The sequence below is a fragment of the Phocoena phocoena genome, chromosome 5 (assembly GCF_963924675.1).
Source record: "Phocoena phocoena chromosome 5, mPhoPho1.1, whole genome shotgun sequence".
Classification (NCBI taxonomy): domain Eukaryota; kingdom Metazoa; phylum Chordata; class Mammalia; order Artiodactyla; family Phocoenidae; genus Phocoena; species Phocoena phocoena.
The window spans coordinates 101,714,713-101,734,069 of record NC_089223.1 but is presented as its reverse complement, the minus strand read 5'-3'; the positions used below and the strand labels follow the sequence as shown (position 1 = coordinate 101,734,069).

Below are 19,357 nucleotides of genomic sequence, written 5' to 3'. Positions count from 1 at the left end.
GAGGGGCAGCGAGGGGATTCATGCACTCACAGCGGGTCCCCTGTCTACACTGTGTTGGGCCAGGTCCTCACAAGTCTCTTGTTTCCCACGAGATCCTGCCAGCTTTTCACGACGTCCTGCAGACATTTCCAGGCAAGGTCAAGGTCAAGGTCAGGTGGTCCCTTTCTGATGTGGGATCCATGCCTCTCTCCAGCTCTAGCCCCAAATGCCAAAGGCAGTGATGCGATATGAGCCCAGCACCTCCCAGGGAATGGATCAGAGACCTGTCTTCCAGGCCTTCCCCAGCCACTTGTCTTTCTTTGCCACCCCCTGTACTTCTCCCTGCATTGCCCCAAGCCCTGAAACCCAAGCTTATAAAGAGTGATTCTCCCAACCCTCCCATGACACCTGTGTCCCGACATGTCTGAGAGGAAACAGCTGGTCTGGATGTTCTAAGATGGGCATGCAGACGTGTATCATTTGTGCCTGGTGGGACCTCGGCTCTTTGGGAGGGTGGCACCCCTTCCACCCCTTAGCCCTTAAACCAGGCTGAGCCCTCCTTTGCCTTACTCCCCTGCTCCAGGCCAGGCTCTCAGCATCCCTGGAGCTGACTTCTCTATGAGATTATCCTGAAAGCGCGAATGCATGCATTTTTACATGTGGTGATAGTCTTAGCACACGGCTCTTGCAGGAGGGACATTATAACTCTCGGAGTCCTGGTCCTACTTTGCCCTCAGAGACGTATCATGGCAGGGTGACCCAGCATGAGCTGTGACCCCAGGAACCTCTCAGGCTCCCGGGGTTCCCAGGCAGGTGAGCGCCGGGCTGGAAGTGAGCCAGTTGGAGTGAACATGATCCCCCAACACGTCTTCAAGGCCATCAGAAATTGGGTTATTGTGAAAGGAGCGTGAAACCGGTAAAAGCCCTGTGGGTAGAGGAAGAACACAAGTCCGTGGCCATGACCATGTTCTTACTGAGCTCCGGTGCCTCGGGCAAGTCTCCCAAGCCTGCTGAGCCCAACTTTCCTCCTCAAACAGTGGGCTAGGGTCCTCATCAGGGAAGGACGCAAACTTTCTGGCTCTTCCCCTTTGGGACACAAGGCAGCGTGCATTTCCCCTTAGGTAAGTTGTGGTCGTGTGACTTTCAATCACGGAAAGTTGCACAGAACACACGTCACTGCCATGCCAAGGTCTTAACTGGCAGGTGTGAGACCTGCCACATTCCCTCCACCTGGCATGGGGGCAGTTATTTCAGAGAGAAGGGTCCTGCCAGCCAACATCCCTGAGTCAGGAAGCTCTGGGGCAGAATCTCTAGTCTCCCCTGCAGTGAACATTACCACTATCCCAGGTGGTTTAACACCACTGAGGCTTGGGGGCTGTTTCTTCCTGCAGCAAACCCCAGCCCATCCTGACTGACACATGGGGCTGATAAGACTTTCCATGCAGTGGCGTGACTGCACATGTGACCTGGTACATAGCAAATGCCCAGTTGTGGTCACTGTCCTCTCCTCTACCCTTTCCTTGACATGTAAGCCAGCTGCGTATGTTGAGCTAGCATGCACTGAGCATGAATCTGGGCCAGACTCACTGGACTAAGAAAATATCTCAAGGTAAATGCAGTACCGCATTTCTACTTGGGAGACGCTGTGGATGGGCTACGATTTGCTAAATCAACAAAGTGAAATAAAAGTCACAGAAATCCGATTTCAGCTGGAGACCTCTCTGAGCGGTTTGTGGTGTGTGTGTGTGTGTGTGTGTGTGTGTGTGTGTGTGTGAGACTGTGTGCTTAAAGATAAATTAACTACTCAACCCCAGGTCAAACGGGCTTTTAAAAGAGTCATCTGCTTATAACCAAAGGTTTTTTCCTCCCGTGTCTTACCGATGAGGGTGAGAGAAGGGGTTCAAACCTGGCTCTGTCATTTCTCTGAGCATCTCTCTGAGGCTCCTGGTCTGTAAAGGGAGAAATACAGACCTTACCTCCCAACACTGACAGGGCTGAATAGCGCCTGGCACTCAGCAAGCACCCAGTAAACGCTGCATTAGTGGCATGTCAGTGCTGTTAACTCCCAAACTGCAGCGGGAAAGTGAGATGCCCTTTTTTGGTCTGGGGGTCCAGAGGTCTTTCATGCCCCCCCAAAATCTCTCAGAAGATGTGGCCTACTTCCAGGACACATAAAGCTTAGTTGCGGGTTGTGTGAAGGCTCTAGAATGTCTCACTTAACTTGTAAGGGTGGTGGGGAGATGTGCGTTGGCAAGGAAGCGATTTAAAGTGAATTTTCCCCACAATAATGAATATTGTACTGACCCCCTGGCTCTGCTGGCTTTGAACCAAAGTGGAAAAAGCCATTTAAGGTTTGAAGTCAATTGAAAAGACAACTTGTGTTCTGGGCCCAGCCGAGCGAAGGTGCCCCGAGGATGGAGTAAATGAACGAGGAACCGTCTCTAATTCTCTGGTCCATGGCCTCCCCGTGGCACTTTCGTTTCAGAGATGCAACGGCTGTAGCTGAGTCAGGATGCTTTAAAAGTTGCAAAGTGCGTCAGCCCCTAACTCTGAGGCTGAGACAGAGTGGCACATGGAGAATGTCGACGAGGAAGAGGGGGCAGGGCAGAGCCACCGGGTTGGACAGTGACTCAGGACCTGGGGCTGACCCCGTCTACTCCCTGAGCCTCAGCTTCTCTGCAGGATGGAGAGGATGAGAAACCGCAGCTCAGGCCTGCATGATGGTGACGTGAATTCATAAAGCCACGTGCAGGGAGGCTGGTGCAGAGTAACTGCGCTACAGTCGGGGATGCAGGAGTACCCATCACGTGGCCTGCAGCTGGGCCACTGACCTTCACTCAGCCCAGCATGCAGCAGAGTCTCTGGAATGTGCTGGGCTTGGCACTAGTTAATGAAAAGAGGAGGGTTGAATTAGGCCCTGAAAATAGATGGTGGGTTCCTTCTCAGAGGTTTCTGATGGATTCTCCCCTTCACCAGTGGTGTCACCTGCTCTCTGGGCAGCAGGGAACCCTGGTGGGAATTAGGGCAGAGAAGCTTGACCCTCCCTCCTGGAATGCAGCTGGGACCCTTGCTCTGTGCGGAACACTTGTAAAGTCCTCGTCTTTGTGTTCCTGGCCCTGGAGAACTCTCAGATGTAATTTCTTGCCTCTCCTGTCTTTTTTGTTCCTTCTGTTCCAGCCACACTGGCCTCTTTGCTGTTCCTTACACAGTCCAAGCATGGCCCTGCCTCAGGGCCTTTGTACTTGCTGTTTCTCTGCTTGGACATCTCCATTCCCAGGCTGCTCTCTCACTTCACTCGGGTCTCTGCTCTGAGGTCACCTCCTTTGAGAGGCCATCCCTGATTGCCCCACCTAAAACAGCATGTCCACCTCTGTTGTTGCTTCCCGTTTCAGCTCCAAGACCATGCAACACAGGCTTTAGTTCCCCTCTATCCTCATTCCCTGAAACAGTGCCGGGCACAAGGTAGGGACTCAGTAAATATGTGTGGAATGGATGAGTGAGTGAATGGATAGATTCTTTATGCCAATAGAACTTGTATCTGTTTCCTGAGTTATCATTCTCCTGTCAAGGGTGGTCACCCTTGGGACAATGACCCCATTAGCTGTGGTGATGCTGGCGATGGATCACCTGAGGATGCTACATGCATGGCAGGGTGGCAGCGTGCCCTGGAAATATGACACGGACCTTGTCTCACACCAGGACGAGTGCACTGTAAAAATGCAGGTTTGAGATTCTCCCTGAGGTTTCCCTGCAGACCCTCAGCGATGGGAAGCCCGCTTCTTTTGAGACAGCCCTTAGCATTTAGGAGCAGCTCCCGGACCACGCAGGAGGGAGAAAAAGGATTAAGGATTTAGGCCAAACTACATTTTTGCCATCCTTGGGTCAATAGAGTTTCTACTTGAGGGAGGCTCAGGCTCAGTCTGCGTTATGAGTCATCCATCACTCGAAGGGGATCTCACGAGCAAGAGCCCCCTTGTTGGTCATACCTGAATGAATGGGAAGAGGAGCCCGACGGCAAAGTTGGAGAGCCAATTGACGGTTCCCGCCACGGTGTAGGCAGCTGGCCGCTGCGATTGCTGGAAGAACTCGCCGGTCAGGATGAAGGGGATGCCGCCTGCAACCAGAGCCAGGGCGCAGATTAATCTCCCTGGGAAGGTCAGGCCGCCAGCACCCATCTCTATGTGGCAGGGGACCGCCACCCGCTAAGAGCCGGCTCTACCTGGGAGAGTGATGCCTTTGGGAGTGGGTGCTGGAGTTACAGCCTGTAACCCCTAAAGGTAACATAAACCATTCCCCTGAGCTGGTCCACCCAAATGAGAGATGATTCATCCTCTTGGCTTTCCAAATGCCCTCTGAATCAAGCTGTGCTCCTCCACAGACTGAGTACGATGTGTATCAACATGACGTACCAGGCAACTGACACTGAATATATTGTGCTAGGAATGCTTATAATTTATCTTCAGAACAACTGAGTCAGCCAGGTATTGGCTACCATATTCCCTGGATGAGAAAACTGAAGCGCAGAGAGGTTACTTGACTTAGCCAAGGTCACTCAGCTCCTGAGTAGCGGAGCTGAGATTCAGGTTTGGGACTCAGACCTCCAAATCTCAAGGTTTTTCTGCTAATCGTTGCTTGAGAGGAGTCCTTACCTCTTCTCGATTGGATGCCTGGTGGGCTCCAGTCCCTGAGTCGCCCCAGCAGTGGAGTAATAGCAGAAACATCATTGTCATTGGGGCGGGACAATGCTTTATTCTGAGAGACTGTCCTGCGTGATTGCAGAATGTTTCTCACCCCTTGCCTCCAGAAGCCGGGAGGGCCCCTCGTCACCGTGGCAACCCAAACTACTGGGTCACATTTCCCAGTGCCCTCTGGGCACCACACCTGGCTGAGATTCTCTGAGTCTGCACCCTCAGTCTGTGACCCTGAGTGGGCCCTGTGACCACGTGCAGGACCTGGGGTTCAGGATGACACCCCCATTCCCCGCCGTCCTCAACAGGAGTCTCCACTCGAATCAGACCTACACCTTGGAGGTCCACAGAAAAGACAGGATGGGTAGTAGAAGGGGAAACCCTGAGGGCCTTTGCCCATCTCAGTTTGGGAACCACCAGGCTCATTCCATCAAGATTCGGTGATTATTGGCTGTGCTGGGCCTGGTCCCACAGTCTTGGAGGAGAGCGGCAATGCCCCTGCCCTGCTGAGACTCCCTCATCTGGTGAGAGAGACAAGGTGACTTGTTTCTTACAAAGGAAGTGAAGGAGCAATAGATAATCGCAGCATGTGATAAGCATTGGAGGAAATGCTCAGGGCAGTGGAGGGGGTGGGGATCTAGGTTAATAGCTGTGGGGAGGGCCCTCCGGGCAGGTGACGGTGGAGATGTGGCTTGAAGGAAGAGATGCAGCTTGTGAAGATCTGGGGAAGATCTTGCTAGATTTGGGGTGGAGGGATGGGAGGGCTGAGACCCTTAGGGGTGAAAAGGACTGGGTCAAGGTCCAGAACAGAGGCCAGTCCGTCTGGACACCTGAGGGAGGGTAGAGAGGCATGGAATGAGGTGGCAAAGGTGAGCAGGGCCAATTAAGCAGCCTCTGGAGATCAAGGAGAGGGGCTGCCATTGAAGAAAACCAGTGAGGGGGTTGAAGTAGGGGTTGATGTGATCAGTTTGCATTTTGTAGAGATCACAGCTGCTTGACCGGAGGATGCAGGGCTGGATGCAGGAGGAGGCGATGGTTGTCTAGAGGGTTCAGATGGTGGCGGTGGGGATGGAAGGAAGGGGCCGAATTTGGGAATTCTCCACCCCATGGACGCAAAGCTTTTAGAGAGAGCGCTGCACACAAATGCAACACTCATCATCAAGTTCAACCAAGCAACCCAAGGTCACAGAGAGGACCAGCTCAAGTCTGCGTCTCTCCAGAGTTTTCACAACAATCACCCCAGCATGCTGCCAGCAAGCCTTGGACTCCACACCTCAAAAATGACTCAGAATGGACCACCCCCGACCCCTCGCTAGACTGTGAGGCCTCCAGGGCAGGCAGCATCTCCATTTGCCTGACACAGAGTAGACAGGCGATTGGTATTTACTTACTTGAATTAAATGCTCAACACTTAATTTTGAAAAGCTTTGATAATGCAGTTTATTACAAAAGGGGGAGTCTCTTTATCTTAAAGGTATCTATCAAAATGTGCAGGAACAATGATTGCACGTTGAAATGTGCTAAAACCAACCTTAGGTCTGTAGAGCATGTGATATTGCGTTGTTGGAAAGCGTATGTGTCACACACCCAGTTGGTCCTGCAGATAACACTGCCGTGAGCCTTGCTGCATATCCCAGGGGGCAGTTCCCAGCTATTCTGAAGCCTGAAGAGGGTTGAGGGCTGGTGTTTCACCTTCCCTGACTTTCCTAGGTGTGTTTTGGAAGCATCTGTGGATAACTCAGTTAACATTGGTGCACCAGCTTCCAAATGGAGCAGAACATTGACGAACCTGCCTCCCTGTACTTTCTTTGTGGCTTCAGGGCTGAGGCCATGACTTGTTTATTGGTTATGGCCCTCCTCCCAGCACAGCACCTAGGACACACGTACCAGGTGCTCTGTAAAGGTTTTCAGGATCAGTGGAGGAATGATTAAGATACCCTGGGTTCACAGGACATCTACATCAGGTCTCTTCTCTGTTTCCTTCATCAGACCTTCAGGCCACCCCCAGAGAACAATTATAAGCAACCATGGGGATCCTACACAGCTCACTGTGCCGATGGGTTTTCATTTCCATTATTTCCTTTGAACCTCACAACCAAAGAAGGTGGTGAGGCCTAGTGGGCTTGGGCTCTGTTGTCAGTAAGAACAGGTTGAAGTCCTGGCTCCACCAGATCCCTCTAGAATTCAGATCTCTCACATGTGAAGTATGATAGCAGGGACTTACTGCTCAGGGTATTTGTGAGGACTAAATGAACAACTGTGTGCAGGTACTTAGTGTAAGTCTGTCCCATGAGAGGTACTCAATAAGTGTTACCTACTTAATAATTGTTAGCTACTAGGATACTAGTTTAAAACTCCTCTGAGTTATTTCCCCCCTTTTTATGAGTTAGCTGAAGCTCAGAGAAGGGGAGTGACAAGCCCAAAGTCTCTTAAGGAGTGATGGTGATAATGATGATGGTGATGGTAATGAAGATGATGGTGGTGCTGATGATGATGGGGATGGTCTTGATGATGATGCTAGTGAGGATGGTGATGGTGATGGTGATGGTGATGATGATGATGGGGATGGTAGAAATGAAGATGATGGTGGTGATGATGATAATAGAGATAATGGTGCCGCTTCGGTTGCTGAATGATGGTGGTGGTAACTATGTGACAGGCATTGGGAAAAGCATTTGACATACATCATTTCATTTAATTATCACTGCTATGTGGTAGTTACTACTATCATTTTTTTTCCCCATTTAACATATAAAGTAACCTAGGCCTAAGAAAGTTAAGTAATTTCCTCAAATCACATCACTAGTGGGACTCACACTCAAGGCTGGGTGACTTCCAAGTTTGAGTCTTAATTACTCCATTGTGAAGGAAGCAAGTGTAAGACACTGACGATCTTTAAAATATGTGAAAGGAACTTAGCAGTCTTCATGGTTTTATCTGAATGCTCTCCCAAGTCCTGGAATTCACTTGTTTCTCTTTTGCCTAAAGGCATGGGTGGCCAGATTTCCTGAGCCTCTCGTGGTCTGTTTCTTTGAATCCAAGGTAAAATGAGAAGGAATGGGGTTTGATATGGAAACAGGTTTCTTGCAGGTCCTCTATCTTTGTTTTGCTTTTCAAAATGAAAATAGCTTTATCATTTTTTTCTGATTATCATGAGTAATATTTGCTCCTTTTAAACAATTAAGGAAAGCATGCAATATAGAAAGGCATAAAAAGAAAACAAAAGTCATCCCTAAACCTTCCACCCAGGATTGATCCCCATTTGTATTTCGGTACTTGGCAAATTGAATGTTGCTGTAAAAAAGCCTAGAGCGAGTCTGATATTTCTGCTTTAGTGACTGGCTTTTTCTGCTTGAAGCCCCGAAGACATCTTTCCTTATCCTTGAAGTTTATTAACTTAACTATGGTGGGTCTTGTGTTGATCTTCCCATAACCATCTTTCTTAGAACATGGTGTGTCCCTTTGACTACAGATTCACTCTTTATTCATTCCTTAGGTTATACTTTTGAAAACTTCTGTTCTACATGTTGGATTCTTTATTCTGAGACAATTGTTATCCTTATGTTGGATCAACTTTGTCTCTCTTCTGCACCTACAGTCTCTCAACTGACTTTATTCTCTTGTTTTCTGCATACATTCCTCACGCCCTGGGCAATCTCTTCCCTCTTTCTCTCCTCCCTTCTTTTCCTTTCTTCCTTCTTCCATGTGCCATGCTGGTGCTTGCCCTGTGCTCCTGTTCTCCTTTCCTATATGTAGAGTGAGGCGCTCCGTCCAGATTTCCATCTGCTCTGATATGGCAAGTGAGTCATCTTTGGCACCTTTTCTTTTTGTCTCCTGGGTTGTCTTGTCTTTCAAGCCACAGTTTGAGGTGTGAGTATGATCTTCCACTAACTTCTATAAAAGGTGGGAATGGGGTTGTAGGCGGAAGGTGGTGAGGGCTGCCGGAAGCCTCTTCTCGGAGGTCTGGGCTCTGCTTTTTCTTTCCTGTGAGATTTTGTGACGTGACCTGCAGAACCCATTCCACAGGGTCAGGGGGATTTTCTACTTCTGTGGGCTTCGACTGGTCTTCTCAAATTAGGACAAAGTCTTGGAAATTGAGAAGCCCCAGGGCCTTTGAGGTTTGCTGTGGGGGAAGGCATCTTTTTATCTTTCCCCAGGGTTGCCGACTCACTTCCTTACTCTATTTCCCTCACAGATTAGGATGTTAGTGTGAGAGTTCTTAACCGTTTTTGAATCCCCTTCTCTGGTTAGTGATGTTTCTGAGGAGTGGAGACCGAATTCTAGCCCCACACTAGAATTATCCTTAATTGGTGCAAATTTTCAAAGTCTATGGTATAATTTTTTTGTTTGGTTGATGGCCAGATTTTTTCGGTGTAAAGATTTGTTTGGTTGTTATTACTGTTTTTTTTTCAAAAAAAATTATTTTTTTTCTGCTCATTTTGTTAGATATTTGGGGGAGGGAGATCCTATAACCAGGCTATACATGACCGTATTTACCTGAAATCTCTTTATGATTAGGTTTTTAAAACCAAGGTATTGGTGTTCCTTTTGGTAGGTGTGTAGATGCTGCTTATCTTAAAATTATATGCTTCAAAATTAAAGGGCAGTTGAAGACAATACTTTTGTGTAAAGGATTGTGACAAGGGGACGCCTTGTTTAAAATGATCTGTTTGGGGGCCTTTTATTTTGTGGACATTACTATTTGAGAAAAGATTTTACATGCCTGATCTCATTGACTCTTTCTTCACGACCAAACTATGAGTTATGAATTATTATTACAGATTAGGAAACTAAGACTCTAGAAGATGAAGGGCCTTACCTAAGTTACTAGTCCCACTTGTAAGTGTTAGAGTTGGATCTTTTGACTGCAAACGCTGCTTTCTTTTGACTGCAACTTTCAGCTAAAAAGGATAGAAAGATGACAATGAATTTGTCCTGTTGTTTCCCCGTATGCCTGGATACAGGATGGAAACAAGACATATTACAGCACTCAATACCTATTGCCTAATCATACAATACAACTTAAACACTGAAGATAAGCCCCCATGATGACATCTCTTGGTCAACATATCTTGTTATCTTATTTGGCAATTATTTGTTATTTTATTTGGCTATCTTATTCTGGATTCCCCCAGAAGCAAACCCTGACAGTAGTTTATGTGTGAGTTGATCCTAGGAAATACTAGTAAAAGTGTGGGTAACTGAAGGAAGTGAATAAAAGATATGTCATCAACAAGTTACCACTGTGGACAACCAGAGCTTACTCCAATTGGAGACCCTTGGGAAACTGTGGAAAACACATCTCAGAGCTGTCCCATCTGAGAGGCAAGGGAGCTGGGTATGGATCCACCAAACCTGTCAGTCATCGACTGAGGGCTGCTCTTCGGGCAGCGCTTTTGGCGGCCATAAGATTGGGCTAAGTGACGTCTGTAGGCCCTCAGGGTAAAGGTGCATGTGGTGGCAGCTGCAGGTCCTATTGGGATGCCCTGAAAGGGTTCGGGTTAGGGTTAGAGGGGATTTGAGGAGGGACACCAATCATCTTTGCTACTGACATCTATTCTCCAGGCGTTAGACTTCACGATGGCCTCTGCAATATGTATGTCTGAGTAGTTAAGTGTTTATATCTTAGATATCTTAGTATTTGCTTCAGGAATGGGAGTAGAACACCATGGTTAAGAGCATGGGTGGGATGTAACACTATGGTTAAGAGCATGGGGTAGGGTATCACACTATGGTTAAGAGCGTGGAGTAGGGTATCACACTGTGGTTAGAGCATGGGTGGGGGGTCACACTATGGTCAGAGCATGGAGCAGGGTGTGGCACAAAGCTCCTGTCTCTGGCTCACTGTTGTGACAACCAAGCTGTACTGGACAATCGCGCCCCCTGGTGTCCACCACGAGGAGCCATCTGACACCAGGTCTATTCTCACAACCGTTCTTTCTCCTCTGGAGACAAACCCGATTGAAATTCCCACATTTCTACCTACTGGCTATGTAACCATGGGAAAGGACATCTATGGCTCTCAGTTTTTGCATCTATGAAATGAAGATAACACTACTTCCTGTCTCTTAGCATTGTTTTGAGGATCAAATGCAGCCTGCTTAGCAACGCGTGTATGTCACGTTCCAGCAAATACAGCCCTCGTTATTTATGCCCCTGGCAAGCTTCCCTGCACATTTTCTTTAGCTCCCTTCCTCTTCCTCTGCTGTTTTCTAGCTCTTGCCATGTACCTGAGAAAAATCTCAATTTGTATAGAAAAGAAATAAAGGGCAACTGTCCAAACTTTCCTATAATTCATCTTTATTAAAATTCTTCAATGGAACCACTATCATCAATTTCAAAAGCCCTTTAAAATGCCTAGAAATCCCTTAAAAAATCTCCATATGTGTGTCCATAAGTCACATAAGCCTTTACATACATTTTCCCCTTAAGTACCAGCTTTGAAAAATGGCTTACTAAATTTTTATAAATCAAATATAATCAGTTTGAAAATTCTTTATGGTTAGTTTGCTGTGTTTCTTTCCCTAGACTTAATCTTGTTTGTCCCTTCACTCACCCATTTTCACCCAACATTTATGTACCAAGTCCTGTGCTGAGCATTTTCAGAATCTACTAGCCCACATTCTAATCCTCACTGGACAGGTGAGGAAATCAAGGCACCGAGTAACAGAGTGGCTTGCTCAAGGTGGAACAAGCTATAAATGATGGGTCTTGTCCCCAAACCAAGAGCTTCTGGTTGGGGGAAAAGACTCTCTCCCCTGTCCTTTCCCCAGGAGACTCTCTTCCCTGCCCTTTCCCCAGGAGACTCTCTCCCCTGCCCTTTCCCCAGGAGACATACAGGCAGGATTTCCAAACAAGTTTGTTTTACGATGGCAGGTGGGAGCTTCTCAGCAATCAGTGAGCACAGCCTGCAGCCTTGGGGGGAGCTGGCACCAGAACCCAGCCGGTGCAGGAAGCTGAGCAGTGCCCAAAGGGGCTACCCGCTCTGGAAGCTCCTTACCTCAGAGGATGCCTGTTCAGCCCAACAGGAGAGGCAAGGCTGTCTCCTTGTCTCTGGGGAGCTCAGATGCCCACCTCCTTGGAGCCCTTCCAGAGGTTCGTCCCATCCTGACTCTCAGTGGGCACCTCTGGCTCCACAGACCACATGTGGGAGGCTGTGGTCCTTCTCTAAGCCTATAACCTGAGCACTGGATGAGCTATTTGAAAACTTAGTAAAGCCTGTCTACTCAGCACATGTAAATTATGACCATGCTGAGGCGTCCAGGCTAGTGGCTAAGAGCGCTGGCTTTGGAGTCAGATAAACTCCACTTACAGTCTGTGTGACCACAGCAAGTCAAAAGGCTCTCAATTTTCTCGTCTATAAAATGAGGATAGAGCTGCAGTTCCTACCTCTTAGCATGGTTTGGGGATTAAATGAGACAGTGCTTAGCAATGTGTCCAACATGCAGCAAAGGCTCAATCATAACAACTGCTACCATCTTCTCATCATTCGTTCACTCAATACATGTTCTTTGTGTATCAACTATGAGCCAGATGCTGGGACATCCATGGTGGGCAAGAAGTAGACTCAACTTCCGCTTTCAAGGAGCCTCCAGCACCTGGGGGTCCACTAAGTCAAGAAGGCCATGGGCTTCCCTGGTGGCGCAGTGGTTGAGAGTCCGCCTGCCGATGCAGGGGATGCGGGTTCATGCCCCGTTCCGGGAGGATCCCACATGCCGCGGAACGGCTGGGCCCGTGAGCCATGGCCGCTGAGCCTGTGCGTCCGGAGGCTGTGCTCCGCAACAGGAGAGGCCACAACAGTGAGAGGCCCACATACCGCAAAAAAAAAAAAAAAAAAGGGCCAAACCCATCACAAGATTAACATTCTCCTGGACCACACCCCTTCAGAGCAATTTTAACAATAAAAATAGTTCATGCGTTGAGTACTTCCTATGTGTCAGACTCTGGAAAAGCTTCCCCTTTGTGGAGTTTTAAATTATTTCAGAAAGGGGGTGATAAACTCCATAGGGATACAGCATCAGACATTGCCAGTCATAGATAAGGAGGAATTACAAGTCAGCAGTCGTCCTTGGCCTGAACTGAAAGAGCAAAGGCAGTTTGCTCCTTTTGTATCCAGAGATGCTGCAAAATCAGACACCACCTGTCCAGCCCCATCCCCATCTTCCAGGTGTGGAGACTGAGGCCAGATTGATGAAGTGAGATTCTCCATGTCTCAGGGTTTCCAAGCTAGCCTGTCTGCTCTAGTCACTGTCCTTGGGAATTCGTAGCTCCTGCCTATGCTGACTATTCCCACTGCTGGGAATGTCCCCAGCTTTGGACATACTTCAGGGCACAAGGGATGTGGGCAATTTACTTATCATGGGTTTGGGCTCCCAGTAGGTGATAATATATTTGTGATGGCATCTTTCTCCCCTTCCTCCCAGCCTAATCCCAGCCCAAGCAGCTAAGCGGCAGAGGTCCTGACCCCAGCCTGTGGTCTCACCCGCATGGAGCATGTCTCCTAAGGAAAGGGAAGGGAGGTTCCTCCAGGAGGGGAATTGAGACTTGGCGTGAATTTAATTGGACAGAAGGAGGAGGTGCCATCACCACCACCTAGTCCTTCCATGGATGGTATCACTATCTTTTAATTGCTTTATTCTCCGCTTGTTTGTTGTGTTCTTTGAGGGCAGGTATCTTGTTTCTTTTGCTCACCGTTGCCTTCCCCATAGCAACTGTGTTCCTTAATAGACATTTACGCTCAATAGATGTTTGTGGAATGGACGAATGAACAGGAAATGATGACAGACAGTTAAGCCTTTTAAGTGCCAGGTGGAAATTCACTCTGTGGCTGGTGGATGGAGGGCTAGCTGGGCCGGGGGGCCAGCATGGGGCAGAGCATGGGGGTGGGTCTAGAGGGTGCTGTTTGGTGGGAACCCAGCTTGGACGGGGGAGATAGGACAGCAGATGCATCGCCTGGAGGGTCCGCTGGGTGGATCCTGGAGTCTAGGTTGCTATGCTAGGGGGTTTGGAGTTTGCAGGTGGGAGATGCAGTGACCAGCTGAAAGGCTTTAGCAGGAGAGAGCCACGATCAGATTTGTGATGGGAAAGCAGTCCTGGATGCAGAGTGGAGCCTGTGTCTGTGGAGGGAGAGTGTGGAGGTGGATAGGGATGCTGGTTAGGACACGATCATTGGGAACTTGAGAAAAAAATTGGAGAAATGTTTGCGTAAAAGTATTTTGTGCCCTTCAGCATCATTAACAACCATCTTCTGTGATTCTAACCTGAATTTGCATAAGATCCACCATGAGACTTAGACTCTTTTCTGAACTGCAGTCCACTGAAACACAAAGCGAGTCCCCTCTTGACCACCAGTTAGTATGTTTTGATGAAGACTTTAGTCTAGTGGTATTTCTTTAATCTGGACTTTTAGGTCAAATTCTTAGGTCTGAAGGTCTCTGTACTGGAGTTTCTGGGGGAGGGGATGTTTTCGAAGCAGCTCAGGAGCAAATGGGCCACATAAGGCCAAACGGACTCTGCTAATTCTAATTAAAAATGAGGAGCTGCCCCACTCTAATGAGTGCAGGTAGGAAAACACATTCAAATCTATCAGGACGTGTTCTGTTTGGTAGGTTCAGCACGCTCAGAGGATGTACAAAGCCTGATCGGGAGTTTACATTTCAATAAAGCCAGAGGTCAGAGGTCTCAGGAGTCAGTTCTCATGGGCACAATTTAACATCCTTCCTTATTTGGATGAGCACTAGAGGGGCTGTCGAAACAGACAAGCGAGGGCGACTGGATGAGGAAGGGTCTTTAGTACGGATGCTGAGTTATAAGGCAGACCGGAACAGAGTCAAGGACGCTGGGGACAGAGCCTGGCACCGGCAAGTCCAGGCAGTCACACCCTCAGCCTGGGTCTCGGCAGAGTGGATCTGTATATTCGTTCAGTGGACACAAATGACTGAGTTCTTGCTCTGAGCTGAGGCTGTGCCGGGCACTGGGGATACAGCTCTGATGGAGTCATGGTTCCTGGGCTAGATGGCATCTCAGATCCTGTGGGTTCATGGTGCTGTCTGGCTCAAGATCCCAGAATGCTGAAGCAGATGTGGTCGGTGACCCCCCCATTATTCCAGGTGCCCCCTCCCACCTCAGTGCAGCTGGCCCCTCACCCACCTCCCGGCCACATCCCAGGCACAAGACTTTGTCTGGCTTTCCATCACCAGAGGGCTGGGGAGCTGACACCAGTTTTTCCCCAGACTGCCTGCAGGGAGATGCTATAAATACTTCGCAGGGAATGACTCTGAGATGTGTATTTCCTACAGCTTTTCAGACTTTCCCAGAAGGATTCTGCTCTGGTTGCCCGTGGCAGTGATTTACTGCACAAGGCACCTCCCTTCTGCTGCCTTCCTTTCCCCACCTCAGGTGCCCATTTCCAGGTGTTTCCTGGGATCATCTCCTAAATAAACAGGTTCCTTGAGTCCTTGTCTTAGTCTCTTTCTGGGGAAACCCATCCTGGTTTTTCAAAGTCATGTGTTGTCCAAGACTGAAGCCGACACCAATTTGCCCTTTTCTGAACAAAAATTGATTTCTAGTCTAGACTCCTGGGGCATCTGGGGTGACCAGCTTGTCCCAGCTTTACATACAGAACATCCTGTATCTCAGAAACCCCTGGAGTGGTTGGTCACCCCAGTGGTATCTCAACCTATTTCCTGATCACTTAGCAGCGTTTATTGTGTTTATGAGATGCGGGGAAAGAGAAAATTCAAGTTGTAGGTATTTTTGGACAGGCCGAATTGATCTACATAAGGAAGAACTGAGAAGAACGAGAAGAGACAATGGAAAGGGTTTCAAATGTGAGCCTAGAGGGGGCAGGAGCTGGGCTTTGTGGCAACGCAATACATGAGCGATGCTGAGATCAAGAAAGGTGGGGAATGAAGTTTTCAACAAATCCTGCCGCCTGCTGAGAATGGTGCCCTAGTGCCTGGCTGTGGCAGAATTTAAATTGTTGCTTGTCTTTGGCTCTCAGACTGATGTTTCTGTAAATGTGAGTCTGGCATATGGCAGGTGGGCCTTTTTGGGTTCATCAGGAGTTTTCCTTTGCTTCTTCTCTGTTCATCCTCCCAGGAGTCCTTGAGGGTGGCCGTGTCTTGCCCAACTGACTGATGGATGAAGAGACTGTATGATGTGTTTTCAGAGACACAGGGGCTGCTCTTGATAATGACGTCAGGATATCCGGGGCAAGCTGAGACTGGCCCAGGCAAACTACTGATGAGGGAATCGGGCCCAAGGTAAAAACTCTCAGCTGAGGTCCCACAGCTGGTAAGGCAGTGGCAGAAGTGAGATTCTAACCCAGGTCTACTGGACCTTCCATGGAATCCTCTCAGTCAAGGTGAACAGCTTAAATAATAATACCTACCTGTGTTGCCCACCCACGGTGTGACTGCCTGTGCAGAGTCATAGTAATTAATTCTAATTGCCTAAGACTCTTACTAGGTCAGCAGTATTATCCCCAACTTACAGATGAGGAAACTGAGGCACGAAAAGGGGAGGTGACTTTCCCAAGGTCATTTACCTAATACGCAGCAGAGGTAGGATTTGACACGTGGTCTTCCTGACACACCAGCTATAAGGCTGAGTCGGGGAGCACAGAGAAGGGAGCCCACGTTCAGATGATTAAAACAGGAGACCCAAGGATGCTGCGATAGATCCTGTGAGGCCAAGTTGAAGTGCTCCAGGTGCGTGTGACCTAGGAAGGCCTTGGGGTTTTTCCTGATTTTCCTTGGGAGTTTCCCTCAGTGGAGAGGTGAGCTTATTCTCTTTTTCTAGGTGTCTTCCTCAAATCCTCGCAGCCCACGGCTCCTACGGCTGCAGCAGATGTTAAGGCTGAGAAAAAAGCTACCCCTGGAAGTCGGGGAGCGCTGCCTTTGCAGGTAGCCGCCCCAGCTGCGTTTTCATCCTGGGTTGGCTGTGACATGCCAGCCTCGGCACAGCTGAACCATTTCCAGATCAAAAGCCTAAACCCAATAGGGGTCTGCTCAGCCCTGGCTCCTGGGGGAGCAGAAACCTTCCTGCTGGGCGGGACCACAGCTGATCGGTTGGCCTGAATCCACAGCCTGGGTTCTCCTGCCAGTGAAGCTGCTGCCTTGTTGGAAAGGGCAAAGCCAGCAGCCAAGGAGGACAACCTGCAGTGCCCGAATGCACCTGGCCTGCATCTGGTGGTTCCTTGTGGGGATCCCCTTCCCCTTCCTTTTCCCAACTGTCTGCCTGAAAACTCTTTCTCACCTTTTAAAATTCACTGCTGGCACCTTCCTCTGTGTGCCCATAGCCCCCTGCACACTGGGGGACACCACCTGTCTCCCTCATGGACCCATGAGGGATGAAGGGACAGGCCTGGCCTAGATGGGGGCGGGGAGGGGGTGTTGGGGGAAGGTGGGGACAATGGATGAATCAGTGCCCTTCTCAGCCAGGGCTGGACTCCAGGTCAGACTCCAGCTCCTTTCTATGGAGTCCCATCAACACTGTTCCTTGTATACCTCAAATGATGGGGAGCTCACTCCTTGTGAAAGTAAGAGTCCAGCTGTTCGATAGAGCCCAGATCTGAGTCTTGATCACCTCTCAGGCCCCAGCTTCGGCATTACTCCTTCCTCAGGAGGTCCTCCCTGAGGCTGGCATGTGCAAAGACCATGTCTCTGTGTCACTCACTGGTGCATCTCGGTACCTGGATCAGCACCTTGGGAGCTTCCCTCTCGAGCATGGAATTACACGCAGGGCCTGTGCACCAGCTGTTCCCTCTACCTGGACTGCTTGTTTCCAGATACCCGTACGGCGGCCTCCCTCCCGTCTCTCAGATCTTTGCTCTGTTATCACCTCCCCAGAGAGGACTTCTGTGCCCTGTCCCCATCTCAGCACCCCCTCCACCATTCTTCTTCCTCTCATCACTATCTTATATTTTTATATGATATTTATGTTTTAAAATTTTATTTATATTTTTATGTTTTCACTATAACCCTCCTCCAACAGAATGTCAACTCCTTGAGGGCAGATATATTGTCTGTTTTGCTCCATGCTCTGCCTTAATTTCTAGAATAGTGTTAGGCTCAGGGTATGAGAGCTCAGTAAACATCGGTAAATGGATGAATGAATGAATGAAACTGGCTGTTTCTCTACTAGGAGAGTCTTACTCATCTTTGCATCCCCTGGGCCTAGGGTGGAGCCAGACACATAGTAGGTAATTAATAATGATTTGCTGAATGAAGGATTGAAATATAGCCACATCTCTTGCATTTCGAGGCTGGATCAAATTCCTCCTCTGCTTCCAACTTCCAATAGCTTCCCACTGCATTAAAAATAAAATCCTAACTCCTTACCAAAGAGTTATGAGCTGCTCCATCACCTGGTCCTTGCTATTCTTCCAACTTCACCTCTAACTTCACCTCTTTCCCTTCCTAACAACACTCTAGCCTTCCCTGAACCTTTCAAGCAAGTTTCTGCCACAGGACCTTTGCACGTCCTTTCCCTAGATCCTCACAGGGCTGATTCCTTCTTAGCATCCAAGTCTTGCCTTCAATGCTCACAGAGGCCCTACCTGTCTGCCCTCACTAAAGCAGCCCTTCTTTTACTCTATTTATTCCTTCTTAGTTCATGTCACTCATTATAAAGTATTCATTAGTTTACTGGTCAGGGTTCTATAAATATGCATTTGTTGGTGGGGTGCAGCTTGGGGTCTGAACACTCCCCCTCCCCTATCTCCTCTCCAAGACGTAAGGTCCAAGAGCAAGGACCACGTCCCTGTGTCATTCACCGGTGTGTCTTGGGTGCTGTGTCACCATAAGGAGTGCTTGATAATTTTTGTTTTTGCGGTACGCGGGCCTCCCACCGCTGTGGCCCCTCCCGTTGCGGAGCACAGGCTCCGGACCCGCAGGCCCAGCGGCCATGGCCCACGGGCCCAGCCGCTCTGCGGCATGTGGGATCTTCCCGGACCAGGGCACGAACCCGTGTCCCCTGCATCGGCAGGCGGACTCTCAACCACTGCGCCACCAGGGAAGCCCGATTAATACTTTTAAATTAACAAATGCACTTTCCTACCAACCTTACTTATCCCGCTCCCCCTATTGTACGTGACAGCCGAGCCCACGGAATTTGCACTTCCCAGGTTATGTTTTCAGTTTTTTAGGTTATACTTACTTACAACCTAATTTATAATTATTTATAATTATTTTATAATTTATAATTATGTATAATTATTTTAGGCTAGAATTATTTGTCTATCTTAATTAGATGATGAACTCCACAGAGAGGGAAAATGTCTCCACTTCTGCATCCTCAGTACGGAACACAGTACCTGGCACACTGCATGTGTTCAAAATATTTTGTTGAATGAATTAATTGAGAACATAACTGAGAACAGATAAAACAGCAAAAAATGTACTGTAAGCCACCAACATATGTTCAGAAAATTCATGCGCTAAAGCGCATGCATGAGTTTCCTTATAAAGAAAGCCCCTGCAGACCCTTTCTTTTTTTTTTTTTTTTTTTTTGCGGTACACGGGCCTCTCACTGTCGTGGCCTCTCCCGTTGCGGAGCACAAGCTCCAGATGCGCAGGCTCAGCGGCCATGGCTCACGGGCCCAGCCGCTCCGCGGCATGTGGGATCTTCCCAGACCGGGGCACGAACCCATGTCCCCTGCATCGGCAGGCGGACTCACAACCACTGCG

The 19,357-nt window shown here is 48.8% G+C and overlaps 1 protein-coding gene across 1 annotated transcript in view; it reads right to left on the bottom strand.

The window, feature by feature from the left end:
• SLC2A9 (solute carrier family 2 member 9) overlaps nucleotides 1–19,357 on the bottom strand; it is a 211,039-nt gene that overhangs the window by 17,737 nt on the left and 173,945 nt on the right. Inside the window, 1 exon segment of the mRNA XM_065877261.1 lies at nucleotides 3,966–4,093. Within this exon segment, the coding sequence (XP_065733333.1) occupies nucleotides 3,966–4,093 (128 nt within the window).